At 38.0% G+C, this 19900-nt stretch overlaps 1 protein-coding gene across 1 annotated transcript in view; it reads left to right on the top strand.

Annotated features, from left to right (window-relative positions):
- Positions 1-19900, top strand: part of SPTBN5 (spectrin beta, non-erythrocytic 5) — a 91147-nt gene that overhangs the window by 32255 nt on the left and 38992 nt on the right. The window contains exons 29-35 of the mRNA XM_085224816.1: positions 238-370; positions 1212-1357; positions 2354-2468; positions 4264-4374; positions 5512-5691; positions 8264-8467; positions 9588-9737. Coding sequence (XP_085080942.1) covers positions 238-370; positions 1212-1357; positions 2354-2468; positions 4264-4374; positions 5512-5691; positions 8264-8467; positions 9588-9737 — 1039 coding nt within the window. The remainder of the gene's footprint in view (positions 1-237; positions 371-1211; positions 1358-2353; positions 2469-4263; positions 4375-5511; positions 5692-8263; positions 8468-9587; positions 9738-19900) is intronic.

The following is a 19900-nucleotide window of genomic DNA, read 5'->3' as shown; positions in this document are numbered from 1 at the left end:
ACAGGGAGAAAGCTCAGCTAGGTATTGTGCTTTTCTGAAAACTTCGATCAGTGAGTCTGACTTGATTGACAGCTGTCATCTTATAAACATTATTTCCAGTCCTGAGAAATAAAGTCAGCTCTTCTATTAAGGACAGTGGATCTTGATGAGGAGAGTCCTGGGTGGAGTAGTAAGAAGAAAGTTATTAATTACCCTCCCTTATTCTAATTGTATTTTCTTATCTCCTCCCTGCAACAGAGGAAAGAAGCTGGACGAGACTCTTGGTTTGCATGAGTTCTTACGAGAATACGAAGATCTGCAGGACTGGATGGCTCAGCAAAAACAAGCAGCCAGCTCTGAAGACTATGGAAATGATTATGAGCATGTATTGGTGAGTTTTTTGAGTAACCAATCAAAAATCAACCAAATTGTATGCTGTCAGACTGTAAAAAGATTCCAAAAGATTGTTCCTGAGAACTTGGAAGATGAAGATGAAAAGCATAACATTGAAAGCATGAATCACGGGGAAATAGGAATAGAAAAGGATCGAGGGTGGGCAGAAATGATTGACTAGTGATGTCAGGCAGGCAGCATTGCTGGACTTTTGCATCATGTTACCATGGGGCATGAATCGCATGAAGCAGCTGCATGCTAAAATACTTAAGCTTTCAGATACTTAAAGAGAATCTCCCACCTATTTTTTATAGCCAGATATGTAAATGTGGTTTACCTTCAGCATTTGTGAAGAAGATTCCTTGTATAGGGACATTACAACCATATCTTTTCACATGGTATAGAAATTATTATAAAATCAGCACATTAGAAATCAATAGCCATTTCAAATCTTTATTTTTAACATTTATTTCAAACTATGTTGTGTCCTAAATTTTAAACTCAGACTACATTATTGAGTTATAATACTCAATAAAGATTTATATTCCTAAAGTAAAAATATAATGTTTTAATGATTGCAATTCACTGTATATTGAAAATATATGTTTGTTTCTATCCTCGGTAATCATGCTTCTGCCTTGTATCTGCATCACAGATTTCATATTTTGCTAACAATCTGTAGTTCTTCACTGTCTTTGGAAGTAAAATCCAGTCATTGATATCCTCTTCTTCAGTTTCTCCATCTCCATTTGTAGTCAGCTTGTTACTTGTCACTCTGACACCAAGAAGGTACAACAACTGTCAACAACTTTTTTTTTTGGTTGTTTTCCCTTCAAAAGCAACTTTGTGCTAAGTATGACACTTTCCGACACCAATTGGAAGCAACTGGGAGAAGAGTTATGACTTGCCAGCAGCTGGCAGAGAACTTGCTAAACTCTGGTCATTCCGAGTCCCGTGAAATACGGCAGAAGCAGAAAGAGCTAAGGTAGGACACCTGTGTAGGCTCTGTAATGCTTTGTCCTTTCAGTTTACTCTCGAGGAGGAAGCAAGAAGAACTTAGAAAATAGTAAGGTGTGTGCCTCAATACTCTATTTGCAAAATGTGTGTTTTTCTCATTGATAGAGAACTGTTGCCATGCCTCATTTAAAAATAGACTATTATAATATACACATTATCTGTTTGCTGATTTGCTTTTTTGCAAATTGCATCAGAGATCCTTTGCAAGCAGAGGTAATTGAACTTCCTTTGTCCTTTGGAGAAATGTTATCTAGCTATAGAGCTGGGAGTTTAGTTGAGTCATTATTGCTTCTAATTTTTTAGCTTGAATCCCATGACTGCTCTGCAGCTATTAAGATGTTCTGAGCCTCTTTTGTCTAGCACCGGTCCAAGCTGGCCTGAAAGAGAAGGCTCAGTGACTAGTAGAGAATGATTCAATCCCCCAAATCCTGCTGTGCCAGTCATAGTGCTGGACAGAGTGCAGAATCCTGGCAGTGGAAATCAGGGGAGAACTCAATTTAGTCATTAATTTAGTGTCCAGATAAATGTGGCACTTTTCAGGAGGCAAATTGATGTAGATGAAGAGTTATACTCATCTTTAAATTCAAGCTTCATATATATGCTTCCTCCAGGAGTCTTTATATATGCTTCCTCCAGGAGTCTTTTTTCCCAGTATTTCTCCCCTTCTAATTGTAAATTCTGCAGCATATAAAAGCTGAAAGACTTATTGGAGAGGCATGCCCGTGTATGGGCAACAATTTAAGTGTCTTGAGCAGACAGAAGAGTATGGACAGTGTAGAGTGACAGATGTCCTACCCCTCAGAGAATCACTTCAACAGAATTTAATGGCAGGACTGAAAAAGTACAAGGAGGTTTTGCTCTTAACCTTTCTTCAGACTGTTAATCTCCTTTACCACTAGTTTGCATGTCTTACATGTTTTGTGTTGTTTTTTTGTGTTTTTTTTTTTTAACTATTTCTCCTTAGAAACTCTTGGGAGGAGCTGTTAGAAATTACCAGATTACGCGGTGAGCGGCTGAAAGATGCAGAGGTGATTCACAAGTGTTACCAAGATCTGACAGATGCTCTGGCACACATTGAGGTAAAAAACACTGAAAATATTTTATATAAAGAAAACTCCCATTTCAGCTTAATTTGGGGAGTATTCTTATGATTCTCAGTATGCTTACTGCTGTCTTCTAAAATACCTCAGTAAGAATCTCACACGATTACTCAAACTGAGTAAAACCAAAAAATTCTGGGTAATTTTTGAACACCTGACTGTTCACCTTATGAGAACCATTGGTGAAACTGAGTACAGCTAGGGATAAGACAAGTAGACTAGGGCCTGAACTAAGTTGTCTCATATTGTAATGCATGTAGTAATGTTTTATTCAGTCTTCAAGCCTAAGAAACTGTATACTGTATTTCTTCTTTCTACACCACTGTAGCCTTATGTGCTGAAGAGAGAACTCTCCGGTGGTTTACAGTGACAATTAAGCCTGGATCAGGTAGTTATGTAACCTGGTGCAAAAGCTGGGCCAAAAATGAGTTATTTTCTTCATTTCTAGTGATAGGTAGTGGCAATACTTTCAAGCTCCCAGTATGAAAATGGGAGAGGGGTAAAATCTCAATGAAATTCTTCAGGTCTCTGTTTTATTTAAAAATCCCAAAGGATTTTTGGAAGGAAACCACATTACAGCAACCATTGCTGTACTGAGATGTGTGGTTTTCTGAGTGCAGATATGTATAGAAAGCAAGGCAACAGGGCTTCCACTATTTGCAAGGCAACAGAGCTTTGCTGGGTTAAGCGTAGTAGATTTTTCCATTTGCTTGTAATGAAAAGGCTGCCCTATGTTATTCCTGTTTTCTTTCCCTGATGTAAATGGAAAATCAAATGTCGTATATTCTACTGTATACCAGTTGAGGTTTTCAGAACCTGGCACATATTTTAACTTTAAGAATGAAGTAGTTAATTCTGTAGCTATGACAAGTTACAGTTTAAGAACATTCCACAGACAACTCTTGATTTATTCCTATGCTGGGTTTGCCCCAGCTAAACAGTACACACTTCTTGCATTGTCTCCTGTTAATAAACTTTATTGCTGAGTGGGAGAGCAATTTGCTGTGTCCATCCCTTCATTTATCTCCTGCACAGATATCTAAGGGGGAATGTCTTTTTCTCAGAGGAACATAGTAATGTAAAGTCTCTCTTAGATGACCAACTCCAGAGCAATCGTATCATAGGCTACTACAACATACAACTCCTTACTAAGATGTATTGTTTGCATCCCAAATGAGCCTGTGAATCTATTACAGAAATGTATTTCTACGATTAGAAACACTTTTCTGATTTTTCACTAAGCTGGACTTTGGACAATTTTCTATTTTGTGACAGAATTGTTCAGAGTGTCTCATCTTTACAGTAATTCTTCCTTCCATTCTTAACTTATCTTTCCTGGACACGCATAACTAAAGCTTTGTGTAAAGATGATTCACAGATCATCTGCATTCCAAAAAATGGCCTGAAACTAGTGGTTGTTAATACTACTTCAGTAATTCACTATATGTCATTGCAGTGGCTATTCAAGATTAATTCACATTGCCAAAACTGTAAGATGTTCTTTTATTGTCTGATCAAGGAAAGACTTAAACCTTCATCTCTCACAGTCTGATTCAGTAGCTTAATCACTGTGATGCTTACCAAGGAGGTACTAGGACAGATGTGCTTAGGACAGAATTTTCTGGCTTCCTATTACTTGTCATGGTTGAATGACTAAGAATAATTGTCCATACCTGTGCAGTATACACGCACAGCATGATTAAAGTAGGCTGCTGGTGTATTTTGCTTGTAAGTTGTGCATAACAAAGCTTGCTCTGATTTTTCTCCTTGCTAGGAGAAGTCTAAAAGTATTCCAGATGATGTTGCAAAGGACATGAGAGGTGTGCAAACCCAGCTCCGGAATCATGTGGCCCTGGAACATGAGCTCCTTGGAAATGAGCAGCAGGTAACAAAAGTAATCTGTGATCTTTAATATATAATCACAATGTAAGCTTCCAAGATGGTAATAATAATGTAGTATTATGAATGTATTCTATGAAAGCCTGGAATATTCTAAGGCTCTTCCTCCATGTTTCCTGCTTTTTTAATATTTTCAACATCTGCAGGTAATTATAAAAGCGGGCCACTTACAATCTTTCAGATAAGACACATATTATAATGAGTACTGACAATTGAAGTGATTCTCAGGGATATTTTTGATCACTATTTGAAATGTACGATTACACCAAGCTTTATGATGTGTCTACCACATAGTCCAAAGCATGCCAGATGATTACGATGAAAAATCCAGAATCTCTTTAATGAGTAGAAAGGCTGAGTTGAACACAAAACATGTTAATTGACTACAGAGGATCATAGAAGGAAAGATGGGGCAGTAGCCTGGAGATTTCAGTACGTTTAGAGGATTTGAATTTGGACTATGAGAAAGAAGAGAAGGACTTGTTATACAAATTTACGGAAAGTGTCAGTTCATGAGAACAGTTATTGCTTAGAAAGCTTCCTAATACACGATAGATTTGCATAACTTTAACTAGACCAAAGAAACCAGTATAAGTTTTATCTTCATCCCTTTGTTTTGTTAATTTAACAGTATTGTTAACACAATACATGTTATACTGAGATTACTAAACTTGCTATCTCAGAATCACTTTTCAGTGTCCTTACATCTTAGCCTTATGTCAGAAAATGCTGGAATTGATGCCACCAGCTCCTTGTTTCTTTTAAAGGTAGAAGAGCATGAGATGTGCATGAATAGAATACAATCACAGTTAAGCTGTATAGTCACTGGGGAAAAACAAAGTATAACACCTATTCTTTGCATTGTTCGTGTAGTAAGAATGGTAAAAATGAGAAACAAAAAATGAAAAAAATAGGTTGTGATGAACCTTAGCAAACACTGGATGTCACTGTTATTCCATCTGAAATTAGGGATACTTTTGTTTAGCATGAGAAAACTCGGATCAGAACATTTTACTTGCATTGTAACTTGATTTAGAATTAACCTGGTTTTTGTCATAATTTTCTTGATACTAGCTGAATCTCTATGACTCTCTTTCTTACCTTCTTTCTTCCCTGCCTACAGCTGCAGGATCTGATCCGCTCTGCAGATCATGTGCTGACTCGTTGCACAAACAAGCAGGCATCAGACCTGAAAGCAAAGCAACAGGCAATAGCAACCAACTGGAAGGCCCTGAAGTCTAAAGTGCAACTGCGTAAGGAGCTTCTGGAACAAGCACACAAGCTTTACCAGTTTCAGGCACAAGTAAGCACTTCCACCTTCTGTCGCCTAGTACACAGGGGTATGTTTGTCAGTCATAGGTATACTTCTGAGCTTCAAAGGTTGATGTGAATTGCTGCAGGTGCTATCTGTGTTATTAACTGATTAAGTGCTTGTAGCTATTTAGAAAGGTATTAGAGGATAAGGATATTTTTACCTTCTGTAGGAAGGGAAGCTCAGAAATGGTCATCACTTTGCAGCAGTAGTGATAGATTTATTTTCAAAGATTCTTCCGCTGATAAAAATAGATGCAGGCTCCTATTTATAGGGATCAGAAGTTGGATCTCTCTCTCTCTCAGCATGCAGTAATTGATCCATTAATTTATTTCATTAAATGTATTAAATACAACTCATGTTTTTTTTCTGGATCATGGCAAAAACCTTACGAGTTGCTTAAACAGTGATTCCATCATAATATCATTACCTGCAATCCCCCCATAACTGTATCTCAGAATTCAGGAGGGAATACAACTTGCCATGGAATACTAATGTTAATACTTTCGGTGAAATCACTTGTAATACATTTCTCCAAATTAGTAGATTATTGGTACAAGTACTACAGCGGCAGGTACAAAACAGCGAAGATGCTCTCTTCTACCAAATACTATATATAATAAAGGGAAAATAAACAATCCTTTTTTTATATGGATGCTGACAACATTGTTCCTGTGCTTCCAGGGGGGATGAAGAAGTAGCTAATATAGATTTCTAGGATATCTTACGTGGGGCTTTTTCTTAATGACGTTTTGCATCGGTTAAAAAGCAAATAATGAACAAATCAATAAGTCTTTCTGTGAAAAGAAAATTCTGTATAATCATCCTGTGTATTTCTCTGCATCCCTCCAAGTACGATTTTCTGTAATTGAAGAGCAGGGTTCTCCCCAACCTATAGCATGCAGTAACAGCAGGGGGTTCCAAATCTTCCAATAAACCATATCAAGGAATCAGAATTTAGACATAGACATATTCAGTGTTTCTGAAATGTTTAAGACCGCTCTTCTGAACTTTGTGCAGACTGATGCCTGGTCTATCCTTAAATATTGCTGGTATTGCCAGTCCAAAAATAATACCTTGTTGGCTTTTGACTTGTTCCATTGCATTAAGTATTCTGAGATGTACAGTTTGTTTTTTTTTTCAAAATGTGTAGCTTAAATCTTAAGGAGTCTCAGACATTTGCACTATACGAAGTGCAATGTCAGTGTCCTCAGTGACATGCAACTGTGCATGAATTATGGTTCTGTAAACAAAAATTACATCAACAACTGTACTCCATGTGCCCCTTTAAAAGGATTGTGATCAACAGGAAATCATTAAATATCTGTGTTCACTGGCTTTATGATAAAAGTATTTTGGCTTTAGAGTTTAAACTCTCAGAACCCTGAACAGACTAATATCAACTGTATGGTTCTTTTCTGAAACTATTTTTTCTGTACTCAATTTTAATTACAGAGATAAAAAACTATGGATACGATGGAACACTGGCTATTTTCCTTCATTGGAAAAGTAGGCAACAATTCACAAAATTATTTTTTAGCTTTCTGCAGGAAAAAAGCGTTTTTCTTCAGCACTTACTCTCTGTAACAGTCTTCTAAAATACACCAAGCAAACAGAAAGCCTTGTACCACCTCAGAATTGAATGAGATTATCCAAACATGACTATAACAAAACTGAATTAAATTTCGAGTTTTTTGTACAGTTCCTTGTGTTCCTGTTTTTCACCATGTAACTCATTAGAACACAATACCTGTTAAAGATTCAAATGAGATGCCCAAAGTAAAGGTGCTATAAATCAAGTGCAGAAAGGTGGACAAAAAAAAGTTAAATTATTTTTACTTGCGTAAGTTCTGTCAGCTTCAATCAAAACATAATTCTCAGGGTTTTTTTCAAGAATTTTCTAGCTCATAATTCCTACAACTGAATGCTCAGACATCTTAAGGTATTGTAGATTTGCTCATTGGTCATCAGGTTTTGAAAGTAAACTAGTGCTACACACTTGTTCCTTCCAGAATTCTATTTCTTTGGCAGTCAAATCTGCATACCTACTACATGTAAACAATTTATTTCTGAATTGTAACGTGCCTCTTTTCCACCTTGGTAAGAGTGAGCACCTTTTGTTTTTCACCTGAAAATTCTGATTCTCTCTTTCACTTTATAATATGTATATTATATGACTTTTGAATGGATTTTCTATTAGCCAAAGCTAAGGTATAGAAAAGTAGAGTGATATATATTGTCTAACCCAGAATGCAGAAAATACTTAAGGAATAATGGGCTAAAGAGCGATAAACAGTATCATGTTGTCACTGCTGAGGTATGACCCAGTCTGATTAAGATCACGATATTACAAATCATGTATAATTTAATATAGTACATAAAAAATTCTGCAGTCATGTTACATTCCCTGGTTGAAATTCATACAAATGCTGTAAGTCCTAACTGAATATTTTCTTTCTTTTCTATGATTTTATTACCTGTTGAATGATCAAGATATGATTTTCCTGCCTGATAATCCAAGCTTGAGATGTAACCTTAACTTTCACATTTTCTTGGGCTTCAGGTGTGGGACTATTTCTCCTGGACATCAGAAATGATTAGGGAAATGAGAGCCAAGGAGACTATCCGGGACATATCTACTAGCAGCCTGAGACTTACCCAGCATCAACAGCTACTGGCTGAGATTGAAGCACAAGAAGAGAAGTATAATCAAGTTGTACAGCTTGGACAGTCACTCTTGCAAGATGAGGAAATAAGATCAAAAGAGGTAATTGAAACATTTAAGTTCAAAGTTGAACACATTCAGCTACTCAACACTAGTATAACTATCATTCTGAACTACACAGTATTGTAATCATATAGATGCATAGATACACTCACACATAGTCATAAGCATGCCCAATGTTTGCCTCAGCATGTTATCTAGGTTGGGCACAGAAACATTTCTTACCTTATCAGTAGATGAGTGCTAGCATGTCCTGAGGGCCCATTGCAGCAAAGCTGGGCTTATTGAAGAAGCCTGGTATATTCTGAGCAGATAACTCTGCATGGGTTGAACCAAAGACCTGTCAACCAAAAAAAGAAAATAAGCATATCAGAGAGTTTAAAACCAGTTGGAGCATTTTCTTTAGCAGGAAATTATGCCAATGTATTAAATCCCTAGATGTGAAAGATGAAAATCAAAATGCTAGTTTACTCAGGACAAATAGCTCCTAATCCTTTTTCTCTTCTAGTAGCTACTAGTTTACTTCTCCCCAACAATTTAATAACATCTCTTGAGTACATTCAGAAAACTGGAATTCTATTCTCCCAACCGACCAAGCTATTTCCTGAAAATTCATTTAATGTTGTAATGTATAACCGCACTAACTTGCAGTCTTCCTGACTGAAAAATCCTTTGCCTATAGAAGAATGCAGAGAAAATCAGTAATAGAAGATCTGTAGGTATGCAGAGTTTGGAAACTGAAAATACATGAAATCTAAGATTGAAACATATTGGCAGAATATAGCAGAATAAGTTATGACATTAACTTATGTAAGTATCTCTTCTATCCCAATTTTAAATGTTATTAATTTCACTGTTATTAATAAAGATAACATAAGTAGGGATTGATTCCAGAAGGTACACTTGAGAAACAGTTACCTTTATTTGCTCTTGGCTTGGACTGCTATATATGCTATAACAATCATTCCTCTGTACACGAGATGAGTCACTGTTCTAATTATCTCTCCACCCTAATATAAGTGCTGGAACTTTTCTACTTTGTTTGATAATTTTGGTGCTATTTATGGTGTTTATCCAAGACTCCACATTATCTTTCTCCTCTCACCATGTCCTTGTCCATGATGTATAATGACCAACACGTATTTTTGGAAATTGTGTTCAGATTCAGCAGAAGCTACAAGCTCTGCTGGAAGAAAAGGACAAAGTATACAGTGAATGGAAAAAGAAGAAGAAGTGGCTGGACAAAATACATCAAGAACAAATGTTCTACAGGGATTGGAATCACCTGGACAAGCTCCTGAACTCACAGGAGGTATGTGAATTGTACGCTTGAAATAAGCAGTTAGACTTTTTCATTATTTTAACTCTTCCAAGCTAAAGGGACATTACTATGCACCTACAACTTAAAATCCTTAAGTCTGTGTATAGACAACACACTTTTATTGTTATTTGTGTTGCAGCGTCACTTGGAGACTAGCAATTTACCAAGAGGCTCACACTTTCTTATGGGGAGAAAACAGAAACTAAAAGTTGCACCTTGCTACAAAGCAAAATAATTGCAAATAAATATATTTTTTGCAAAATTGCAAATAAATATAAAAGTTAACATATTAGAACCTTGACAGAAGAGGGAGACAACAGTCCAGCATTAGTTAGCTTTAGTTAGATCTCAGCATACTGACTGCTTAACCACCGACAAGCTATTTTGTAAGCTGCAGAAAAATGGGGAATAATAAAGAGGGCTTGAAGGAAGACAAATAGATTTGCAGGTGCTGCTGGAAACATCTCCTCAGGCTGAAGTTTAGTGCTGGGGAAATGCAACTAGTGGAAAATTGATGTTGACAGTGTGAATTAGTCCAGGAATAGGAGCTGCCTTCTCTTTTTTGCAAGGGAGTTGATAACAGTGTGGAGATCTATGAAAGAATCTGACCAGGAGGAATGATCATTTATCTTTCATGTAGCAGAGAAAGATGAGCTTGTGTCATGAAAATAAAGGGTTGATGTAGTAAATGCAAAGCCAGGATATTCTTTGTACTATCATTTTCAGCTCTTGAAGTATGTTTCTCACCAATATCAGAGTGTTTCGTCTTTCTTGCATTTTCCTGAATTTGTGGGAACTATCTAAAACAGTTCCAGCCTGAGGTCTGACATTCAGTCTTGCAAAACTGGGAGTGAAGAATTCAAGTGTTCTTCCCAGTTGCAATGTGCAAATTCATGAAATAATAGATTGCTGTAACTGTGCTGAGGGTTAGCATGCAAACCACATTGATGGGCTGACATTTGCCAAACTGAAGGGTTGAATCAGAGCTGAAGAAGGTTGTATTTCAGCATCATTTCCTATTAAGGAAAAATCGTTCTTCATTCTCCAAGACTACTGGCAGCACAAAACAATGGTACTTGATTTGTGCTGAACTCTGGTTTCCCCCTGTGTTTTGCCACAGGCACTAAACCTTTTGAAAAAGTGATGCTGAGCTGTGCCATGCACCAATACTTAACACTTTGGGGTATATGGGCTTGAAACCTTCTCTAATTCATTGCTTGTGAGAAATGCAAATCTTCGTTATTCCCTACAAGTAGCATAATTGGCAAATAAAACCTACATACTCAGTTTGTGCTGAGACATGATATCAAGAGACTTTCACCTAGTTTCAGGTTTCTGGAATAAAATAATGCATGATTCTGCCAAGTAAAAATGTTTAGTTGTTACAAATTTTGCCATTTTGTAATTAAATATTACATCTCTTTCATTTGCCTTCCAAGCCATGATACACCAATGCTAAACTCCTACATGGATAGCATTATCAGGGAAATGCAAACTCCAAAAAATTTTGGAAACTGTATTTTTTCTTTTATCATGAAATATGATCAGCCAGCATATAGAGCAACCGTGACCATGGCATCTGCTTTGCTGTACATATCTCAGAGGTAAATATTATGATAGCTACTATGGACTAGTGTTTCTTCTTGCCCTGAGTTGTGAATCCCAGCTTCAAAAGACTATATTACTTTTACATGAAAGCATTTGCTCCTGATGATTTCATTATGCCCCCAGTGCATTCTATTCAGGTAAACTGCAGTTCGTATTAATTCTTTATTAGATGAATTTATCATTGCCATATGCTGTGAGCTGGACTGCAATAAAAAAGGGTTTTCATCATGGACTTGCTAAATTTTCTAGGTAGAATCAGACACAGTGCCTACATCTGTCACAATTTTCTTCAGCACAAGCAAAGCCTGAGAATGAAGATTGTGACCTTGAGGGACATAAAGGGCAGTTCTGTTCTCAGAATCTTTCTCTAATAGTATTTTTTTGTAAGAACTTCCAAGGATCTGGGTACCTAAGTTTTTCTCACTGTGTTCAAAAGTGTTCAAAAGGTGGAGTAATGAGGTGTAGATGGGTCATTTCTTCCAGCATCCCTTTGCACTGGTGTTATTTTATAGTCATGGAGAACAGCAACAAAATAAACAGAAGCATGATGACAAACTGTTCCTATACATGCAGATATAGAGAGTAAAGGAACTATCATCACTGCATGCTCTATATATTTCCTCCACCACTTTCTCCAACTGATTTTAAAAGAAAGAAAGAAATAATGCTGAGGTTGAAAAGAACACACCAGCTATGAAAAGGAAGAATCATGATCATTTTTCTCATTTCAGCTTGTATTTAATTCTCAGAAGATTGCAACTGATTGAAGAACTGTTGCTTTTGTGTTAGATTTGTGCATGAAAAGAATTGCAGTCGTGCTCTCACAGTTACTGTTTTAAAATAGAAAAATAGTCTGATTAACTGATTCAAATACTCTGAATAATCTGAGAAAAATTTCTCAGATATCACAATCAGTAACAAAGTATCTACTTGCATCTTACCAGGGAAGTTTCAAAACACCAATGGATTTCTATACTGGTAATCTGAATATCACAGTCAGCCATGTGTCCCCTCCCTCACTGACACTGTCCCAATCTATTGTGATACCTAGAAAAGATTGTTACAGCTTGGCTCTCAAATTTAACCTAGGAAATGTGTAAAAATGCTATTACCTGGGAAGAGGAGATAGTGAATTTGTTCATATCAAAGGATGCAAACAATCAGATGCATTCAGGATGAGTTTCAATGTACACCACTCCTGAATGCACCAATTATGCCTTTCTTATCAGGAATTATTCATTTTCTTCCATGCTCTTGTTATTTTCATCTCGATTTTAACCCACAGCTGACACTGAACAAATGTACAATTAAGAAAAAAGCTGCCCAGGAGCATCAGCTTTCCTCAGAGCCAGAGATTATTAATAAAAGCACGTCTCAGCCGTACTTAAAAAGTCCCACTGCTCTTTGCTCATTTTAAATCACATTTTACTGACTTTAAGTCAGTTTTACTGCTTTGAGACCAGGAAATGTTGGTGTTCACCTCAGTGTCCAAAGCAGTGTCAGTCTACAGTATATCTACTAGGGATGCAAATTTAGCCTATTACGCTCCTGAAAAGCCGGAGTCTACATATACATGAATTAAACTGTATCTTAAAGGAATTAATGGAATGGGATCATGAAGATAATCATTGCAAGAAGAGGATCATCTGCTGCTATTCATGAAGAAACAGGAAGGCATGCCTTCTGAATTCTACTTCTTCCTTAATATGCAATGCATTGACCTCGGCCTGAGTGAAATCCCACCACAGCTGGAATTCCTTTATTTCCAGAATATCCTCTATTCCTTTCATTCTCTCATCTTCCTGAGTGAAAAGTCTTTGAACAGATTATTCCTGAGCTGCCAAACTCCGGTCTGATTGAGGAAGGAATACTGAGAACTGCTGTTTTTTTGTGGCTGCGAACATCTGCCCTTTGGATCAATCAGTAACTACTCAGTGTACTGAGGTTTCTTAACCACTGTTTGTATTTTACTTATCTGCATTTAAGAACAATTGGAAGAGAAATCTGTTATGTTTGGATGGAGCTCTGTTACTACTATCTGGAATTAAAATATAGCTGCATAGTGACTCAGATTTTCTCCCTAGGGAGATAGGCAGGAGGATCCCTTTCAAAAGTGCTTTCAAAAATTATTCAGCTAAGACATCTATTGAAGACTCCCAAACCACTTCCCCAGTGGGAATTTTCTCCTTTACTACTTTCAGAATGGACAGAATCAAACATGCATTCAAAAAGAATTCCTCTCAAGCAAACAAATGTAAGCAATGACTCCACCCCTTGTTTTTTTCTGACTTTAGTGCTAAAGGAAATACTTAAGTCACACGCATTTCGCTGTTTTACATCTGTAAGAAAGAGGGTCCTGACATCCCATAATTATTGAATCCTATTTTCCCAGAACTTCATATGCTTTAGACCAAGTCTCTCTCAGCAGCGAGGAACGGAGGAAGAAAGAAGGCAACACATGAGTGTTTTAAACTAAGAACTGCTACTGAGAACTGCTCTCTCATTCGCTGTCTGTGCCAGTGTGACTGGTTTGACTTCATGCCAGCATCTTATATTACATCCAAGTTACTTAAACCTTCGAAGGATTTTTGCAGAATTTAGTCTAGGATTGTTCTATGCTAAAGAAAATAGAGCACATGTGGAGGAAATTATGCAAACATCTATCTTTTATATTTTTTTTTAATTATGAATTCAGTTGTGCCATTGCTTGGAACTGTTGTAGGAAACTCTCCGAAGACCTGCAAACTGAGATCTTGCCATTCAGAGTGCAGACAAGCAACAGCTGAAACGGAGAAGAAAGAAAAAATCATTTTTGCTTTCAGCAGAATCAATGTCCTGCACATTCTGCTCTTTTCTAACTTTTCACAGCAGCAGATGCATTGCTCAGGTTAGCTGCTTTCCTTTTTTTTTTTCCACAAATGAAATAGCAGCAAGTACACAGACAGTCTCTGGCAAGCATTTTTGGCTCCCTCCTACTCCGTCTGCAGTCTCACTGTCAGAACACTCGGGGAGCAGAGCCTCGTGCTCTGTAATTTATCTTTCTGCCCATCCTGCTCTCGTATCACTTTGCAGACATGATAGGTGGTGGTAGCAGTACTAGAGGAGCTGTGTTATTTTATTTTGAATGTGGATTTTTTTAGTTTGCCATTTTTTTTCCCCGAAGAATGCATATTAACCTCTCATTCCTTTGCTTCGGAAGAAGAATGGAAATTTCCAGTACCAAAGGAAAAAGGAGTAGGAGTTGGTTTTAAAAAGAGGGAGAAAGGCAAGTTTCTGTGGCTTTGGTTTTGCATCGTTTAGGACTAAGCTGCAGAATGTCATGCAGGAACCATCGCTGCAAGCTTTCATCTGTACCTGTCTATGTCTCTACTGCGGAAGTAATGCTATCTCCCAGCAGAATGACCCCACCTCCTCCTTTTGAATCTATTGTGCAAGACAGGCCTTTCCAAAAGATGCATCCTCCCACTGGTCAATCAGTTGCAGAGATTGCTCAAGGAAATGCCAGCTCATCACCAAGCAGTGTGTCTTCTGGAGCTTACTGTTCGAGGCTAGATGTCGTCCTGGAACACACAGACCGGAGAAAAGGTTTGGGGAACGCTAGTCACTGTGCAGATCTTTCAGATAGGATATCCAGGTGGTCCAGTTCTCCCAGAGACCCCCAGAGACATGGATGTGGAGGTTCTGGGACTTGGTCAACACCTGCATCTTACAAGCAATATTCAGAAAGAGATAAAAGTGTTCATTTTTCTTCTGAAAAAAACAGAAGTTTGAAGTTTGCTGTATCTTTGCCCTCTGATGTTCTTTCCTGCAAAGCTCCATCAAGTTGGACATCACGTCTGAATGTTGACCTATCTGCTATTCCAGATGTTTCAACACTCTGCAGCAAAAGTCGGCATGCATCTCTGGAACCTTGTGATTCTTTCCCACTCCAGCAAGGCTGTAGCCAGTGCAATGTCCAAATGCAAGATCTCCACGCTTCAATGAAGCTATACATTTCAACGTGCAGCTTGACAGTAAAGCCTTTTCGAGCAGATTCCCATGCAAGCAGTCATCTTCATTCAAGTCTTCTCATGCCACAATTAGAAAAGCTGCCTGAAACTCCAGCTGGTCTGTCAACAGGATCCCAGAAACCAAAAGCAGGCTTCCCTTCAGGTGGGTCTCCAGCTCTTCAAATCACAAGATTTCATGTGACTTCCTCTAAGTATCCTAGCTTTCCCCAGGAAACTGTCTCCAGAGATATCTGGCTGTCCCCAGCTGCACTGACTGGAAGAGAAAATACCTCTCTTGGGAATGAAGTCACAAGCAGGGATTTAAGTCCAGAGCTGATTGTCTTTCAGAACCATCCTTCATCAAAGCCAGAGTTTGGGAAGACTCAGTGTGATGGGCTAACACCTGCTCACCACAAGGTTTCCAAAATCACCTTGATACTTGCCACTCCTTGGACTGCAATGCCTATCCAAGTAGTAAGAGAATTTAGAAGGAGCCCAAGTCCAACAATCTTTATCAAAACACATGATGCAGGTATAGCTGGTCCACCTCTTCATCCTGTGGGGATTGGGGCTGACCTCTCTTTATCAGTGAATCCAGTTTGCTGTTCAGGATTGCTTTCTAACCAACAGCCATGGGCAAGATCTGGTTTAAGACCTTCTCAGGAAACATGCAGCCTAGAAAGTGTATGCCCTGAAGACCTTTTGCCAAATATACCAACTCATACAATGTCTTCAGCTCACAGACATGCAGAAGGCTCCTGGTGTCCATCTATTGCTGTCAACATTGGTTCTGGGAGGAAAGTGGTGAAGATTTCCATTCCATTTTAGGAACATTTGCAAACACAGGTTTTAAATTGCATTAATTGAACAATGTGGATTCTTTCTTGTCTGCTTCCTGCCATGTTCCTGTTACCTGAGGATGACTTTTGGGGCAGCCAGAAAGCAACTTTTGTTCTCTGTCGTCAGGGCAGATGCCTCTTGGTCCTTCCTAAATGAAGCTGAGCACTCTGATCTGATCCAGCCCTTGACAAATGTTTCATTTTAACCATTTGAGCTCTACTGTCAACTTGACATGCACAGTTCTGTGCGTCTACTTATAGGTTTTGCATAATTGGGCTCTAGTGCTTACCACTTTTAAGGTTCAAGACATTGAAGCCAAAAACTGGTCTTCCTCTCTGACAGTCAGTCTGGAACCTGGGACAAATCCATAGTGTAGTTTTTCTTACGTTTTTCTTTCTTTTCTTTCTTTTTTTTTTTTTTTTCCCCTATTCTTTCATTTTCTCATTTGTCAAATTGTGTTGTATTTCTAAATGGTTAATACTTGGGTTTGTAAACTTTTTAAAGTAATCTTTGTTTTCAAAAAACGGTTGCAATTTAACTGTGAGGGAAGAAAATAATTTTTCCCTTAGAAAAAGGAAGATATCACTTTTTCCTGTGGGGGAAAAAGGGAATTTAGTCTCCACTACTTGTCAGATTTAGATATCCCAGAAACTGTGCAGCAGTGAAACTAACGGGAATTTAAGAGGAATTTAATCTATCTTCAGAAAAATGTTTTATAAGTAAAAATTGTAAAAGCATATGATTCTTGTCTAACACCTGGGAATTTTGATAGATGGGATGGTAGCACCTACAGGAAAACAAACACTGACTGATTTCTGTATTTCTCACATCTACCTTTCCAATATCAGATAATTTTACTCTTATGCAAAATGGAGAGCATGCAGTGGTGGGAGGGAAGAAAACTTTTAAATACATTTAATGTTAGAATTCCAGACCTGTTCTGTGAGATCTGTGGCTAACAATACAGTGATATCAGTATGATAGAAAAGGTGTATAGATGTATTTTTTAGAAACAACTTAGTGTGTTTTAATCCACTTATGACAAAGTATTGTATTACTTAGTTGTGAACAAAATGTAATCATGGTATTAAGCATATGTATTTACTTTGCTAAAATTTTTTCTCCATTATTTCTTTTTTATTATTATTTATTTACTTTTATCAGAAGAAGATAAAATCAAACTTTGTTGTTATCATTTGTCAGGGCAGTTTGGACTGATTTACGCTCTTCAAGTGCAGGCATTTAAGTCTGGAAGTAATACTAGCCTTTAGTACATGCTTAGAGCTGAAAAATTTTCAGTGGAGTTCCAGCCACCTCAGCAGCAAGCCACAAGCAGGCAGTGGGGGGCAAAATATGGTAAGCTTGCTGTACTGTGAAGAGCAGAAGCAAGAGAATGGAGTGGATTCACAAAAATACTTAAAATACTTTTTCTTCTGGAGAAATGAAAATGACATTTATTGGAAGCCAAATTTCTTACAAGGCTGTTTCAGCTTCCAACATGTCTGTATGAAGTTTCATTTAGTATTTCTCCAAAAAAGCAGAGCTGGGCTGTGCTGCCACATAACTGTGTATATAGTGCTATTTTACTTCACATGAACATATTTTTTGAGCTGGACTTTGCATTTAATTCTGTGTTAGCTCATACATAAGAGTTTCTGTCATGACAATATGCCTGAATCTATGTAGTGAGCTCAGAAATAGTGAAAAACTCCACTTGAAGTAGAGATAAAACCTCATTTATGTTCTTTGCATTGTTAATAATTTGGCTATTTGCTACATGTTCTGTTTCAAATATCAGAAAGGGTCAAATCTATTTTGTGGTTTTAAGCATCTTTGCAAAGTCTCCAGTTAAAAATGAGTCAACTGTATAGTGAGTGGTCAGGTCTCTGGTGCTTTTTGCGGCTGAGAATTAGATTCCTGATGATGGGCCGTGATTCATAATGGAAACAAACTTGAAAGAAAGTTTATACCTGCTGTGTGCTGTGGGAGGCCCTGGTAGGTTACCTGAGGAGAGCTATGCAATGTTTTTGTATTTGAAATTAACACGTCACTTTCAGAGCAGGAGTTTGGGGACCTGTCTGAAGCCATTCCCTATGCCAGAAAATGATGTCATTGGCCAAAGGCCAACATCATATTGTGGGAGCTAGTTTCTGTTCTGCTTTAAGATTGATGTAACAAACGCTTAAATGAAAAACTGTTGCTGTTCTGATTCTAGCAATTTCTGTAAAAAGATTTCTGTTTACAAGTTGAATGGAAAGTTTTTATCTCATCAGCTCTCCAAGTAGCACTGCTAGTGCTGCTGACACTGGCTTCTTCTAAGCACATTGCAATTGCCTCTCCTGCAATGCGTGCAGCCACTTTTCTTTTGTAACAGATTTCTTTTTCAGTATTAAAATATGGGTTCTCAAGCGCACTACATGAGCTTCTACTTTGGGGGCCTGCTCAAAAGTCAGAAGCACTTTTTCCACTGCTCTAAGAGCTCAGGGAATGGGGCTTGAATGCATTACCCATGCATAGTGATTTTCAGTAGGAGCAAGAAACCGAGCAGCCAGAGGCAGCTGATTATGACTCACTGTCCCACACCCCTGCTCTCAAATGTCTCTTTTCCAAGGAAAGTAACCGTCCTTACCAGCAGATGTCCCTTTGCTTTTTCTTCCACCATAGATTATGAAAGCAGGAAAACGACTGGCAGTTTCTTCATGTAGAACGTTGTAGTTTCACTGCTAACAGTTGGTAAATAAAGGAGCGATATGTGGAAAATTGTAATGATTTTCTTTTTCCTTGGTAAAACCATTTTTTTTTTTTTAACAGAAATGATAATAATAATCCACAAAATAAGGTAGAGAAACTACATTGTCTTTAAAGGAGCTGTTAAAACATGAATGTAGAGGTGCAGTATGGCAGTATGTGGCTCTGTGTTCATATACAGCAAACAGAAGTGAGAAGCGTCAGCTGATAGCTTTGTTTCTGTGTCAGCTAACAGCAGAGTAGAAATGGAAGCCAATTATAAGTGGTTTAATTCAGCAATAGAGCAAACAGATGTGCATGGAGTTTTTCTTCCACAAGAGCAAACCAAACATAAAAACACTCTAAAAAACAATCTCTCATAAGTTTATACACTTGATGATTAGATAGATCAAAGGATTTAAGTTTCAATGACAAAATACCTGCATTCTGGTTGGAATTGTACTTAATATTTATGGGTCAGACTTCTTAAAAATGTAGATCTATTGTACACAGCCTCCCCCTCTTCCTGACAGTAATTACTGTGTTGGGATTTACTCATGTCTCTTTTGATACTCTGCATGGATTAGTACAGAGCAGTTTGAACATCTGGTCTGGGCGTAATATTCTTCTGTACATTTTTCTCTACGTGCAAAATATTTCACTCATTAACTCCCAAAAATGAACAAGAAAATCAGACGAAGTCTAGCTGTAAGTCCTCTAAGCCACAGAGGCCAAGCAGAGTGGCAGTATAAAGCTCCAGCCACTAGTTGGAGATGAAGGTGACAAAGCAAGTGCCATCCAGGAGAGCCAGGCTCAGGGCTCCATTCAGCGTAGCTCTGACAGGGCAGAGGCCAGGGCAGAGCCTCAGTGGGGTCCCTAGAAGGGGCTGGAGGGCATTCAGAGAATGGTCAGGGCTGCCTGGGCCTGTTGGTACTATGGCTGTGGATTCCACTGCATGTAAAATGTGCCTGGGAAACATCTTCAGAAGAT

The sequence above is a fragment of the Meleagris gallopavo genome, chromosome 5 (genome assembly GCF_905368555.1).
Source record: "Meleagris gallopavo chromosome 5, MGAL_WU_HG_1.1, whole genome shotgun sequence".
NCBI lineage: Eukaryota > Metazoa > Chordata > Aves > Galliformes > Phasianidae > Meleagris > Meleagris gallopavo.
This window is presented reverse-complemented; position numbering and strand designations above follow the sequence as displayed.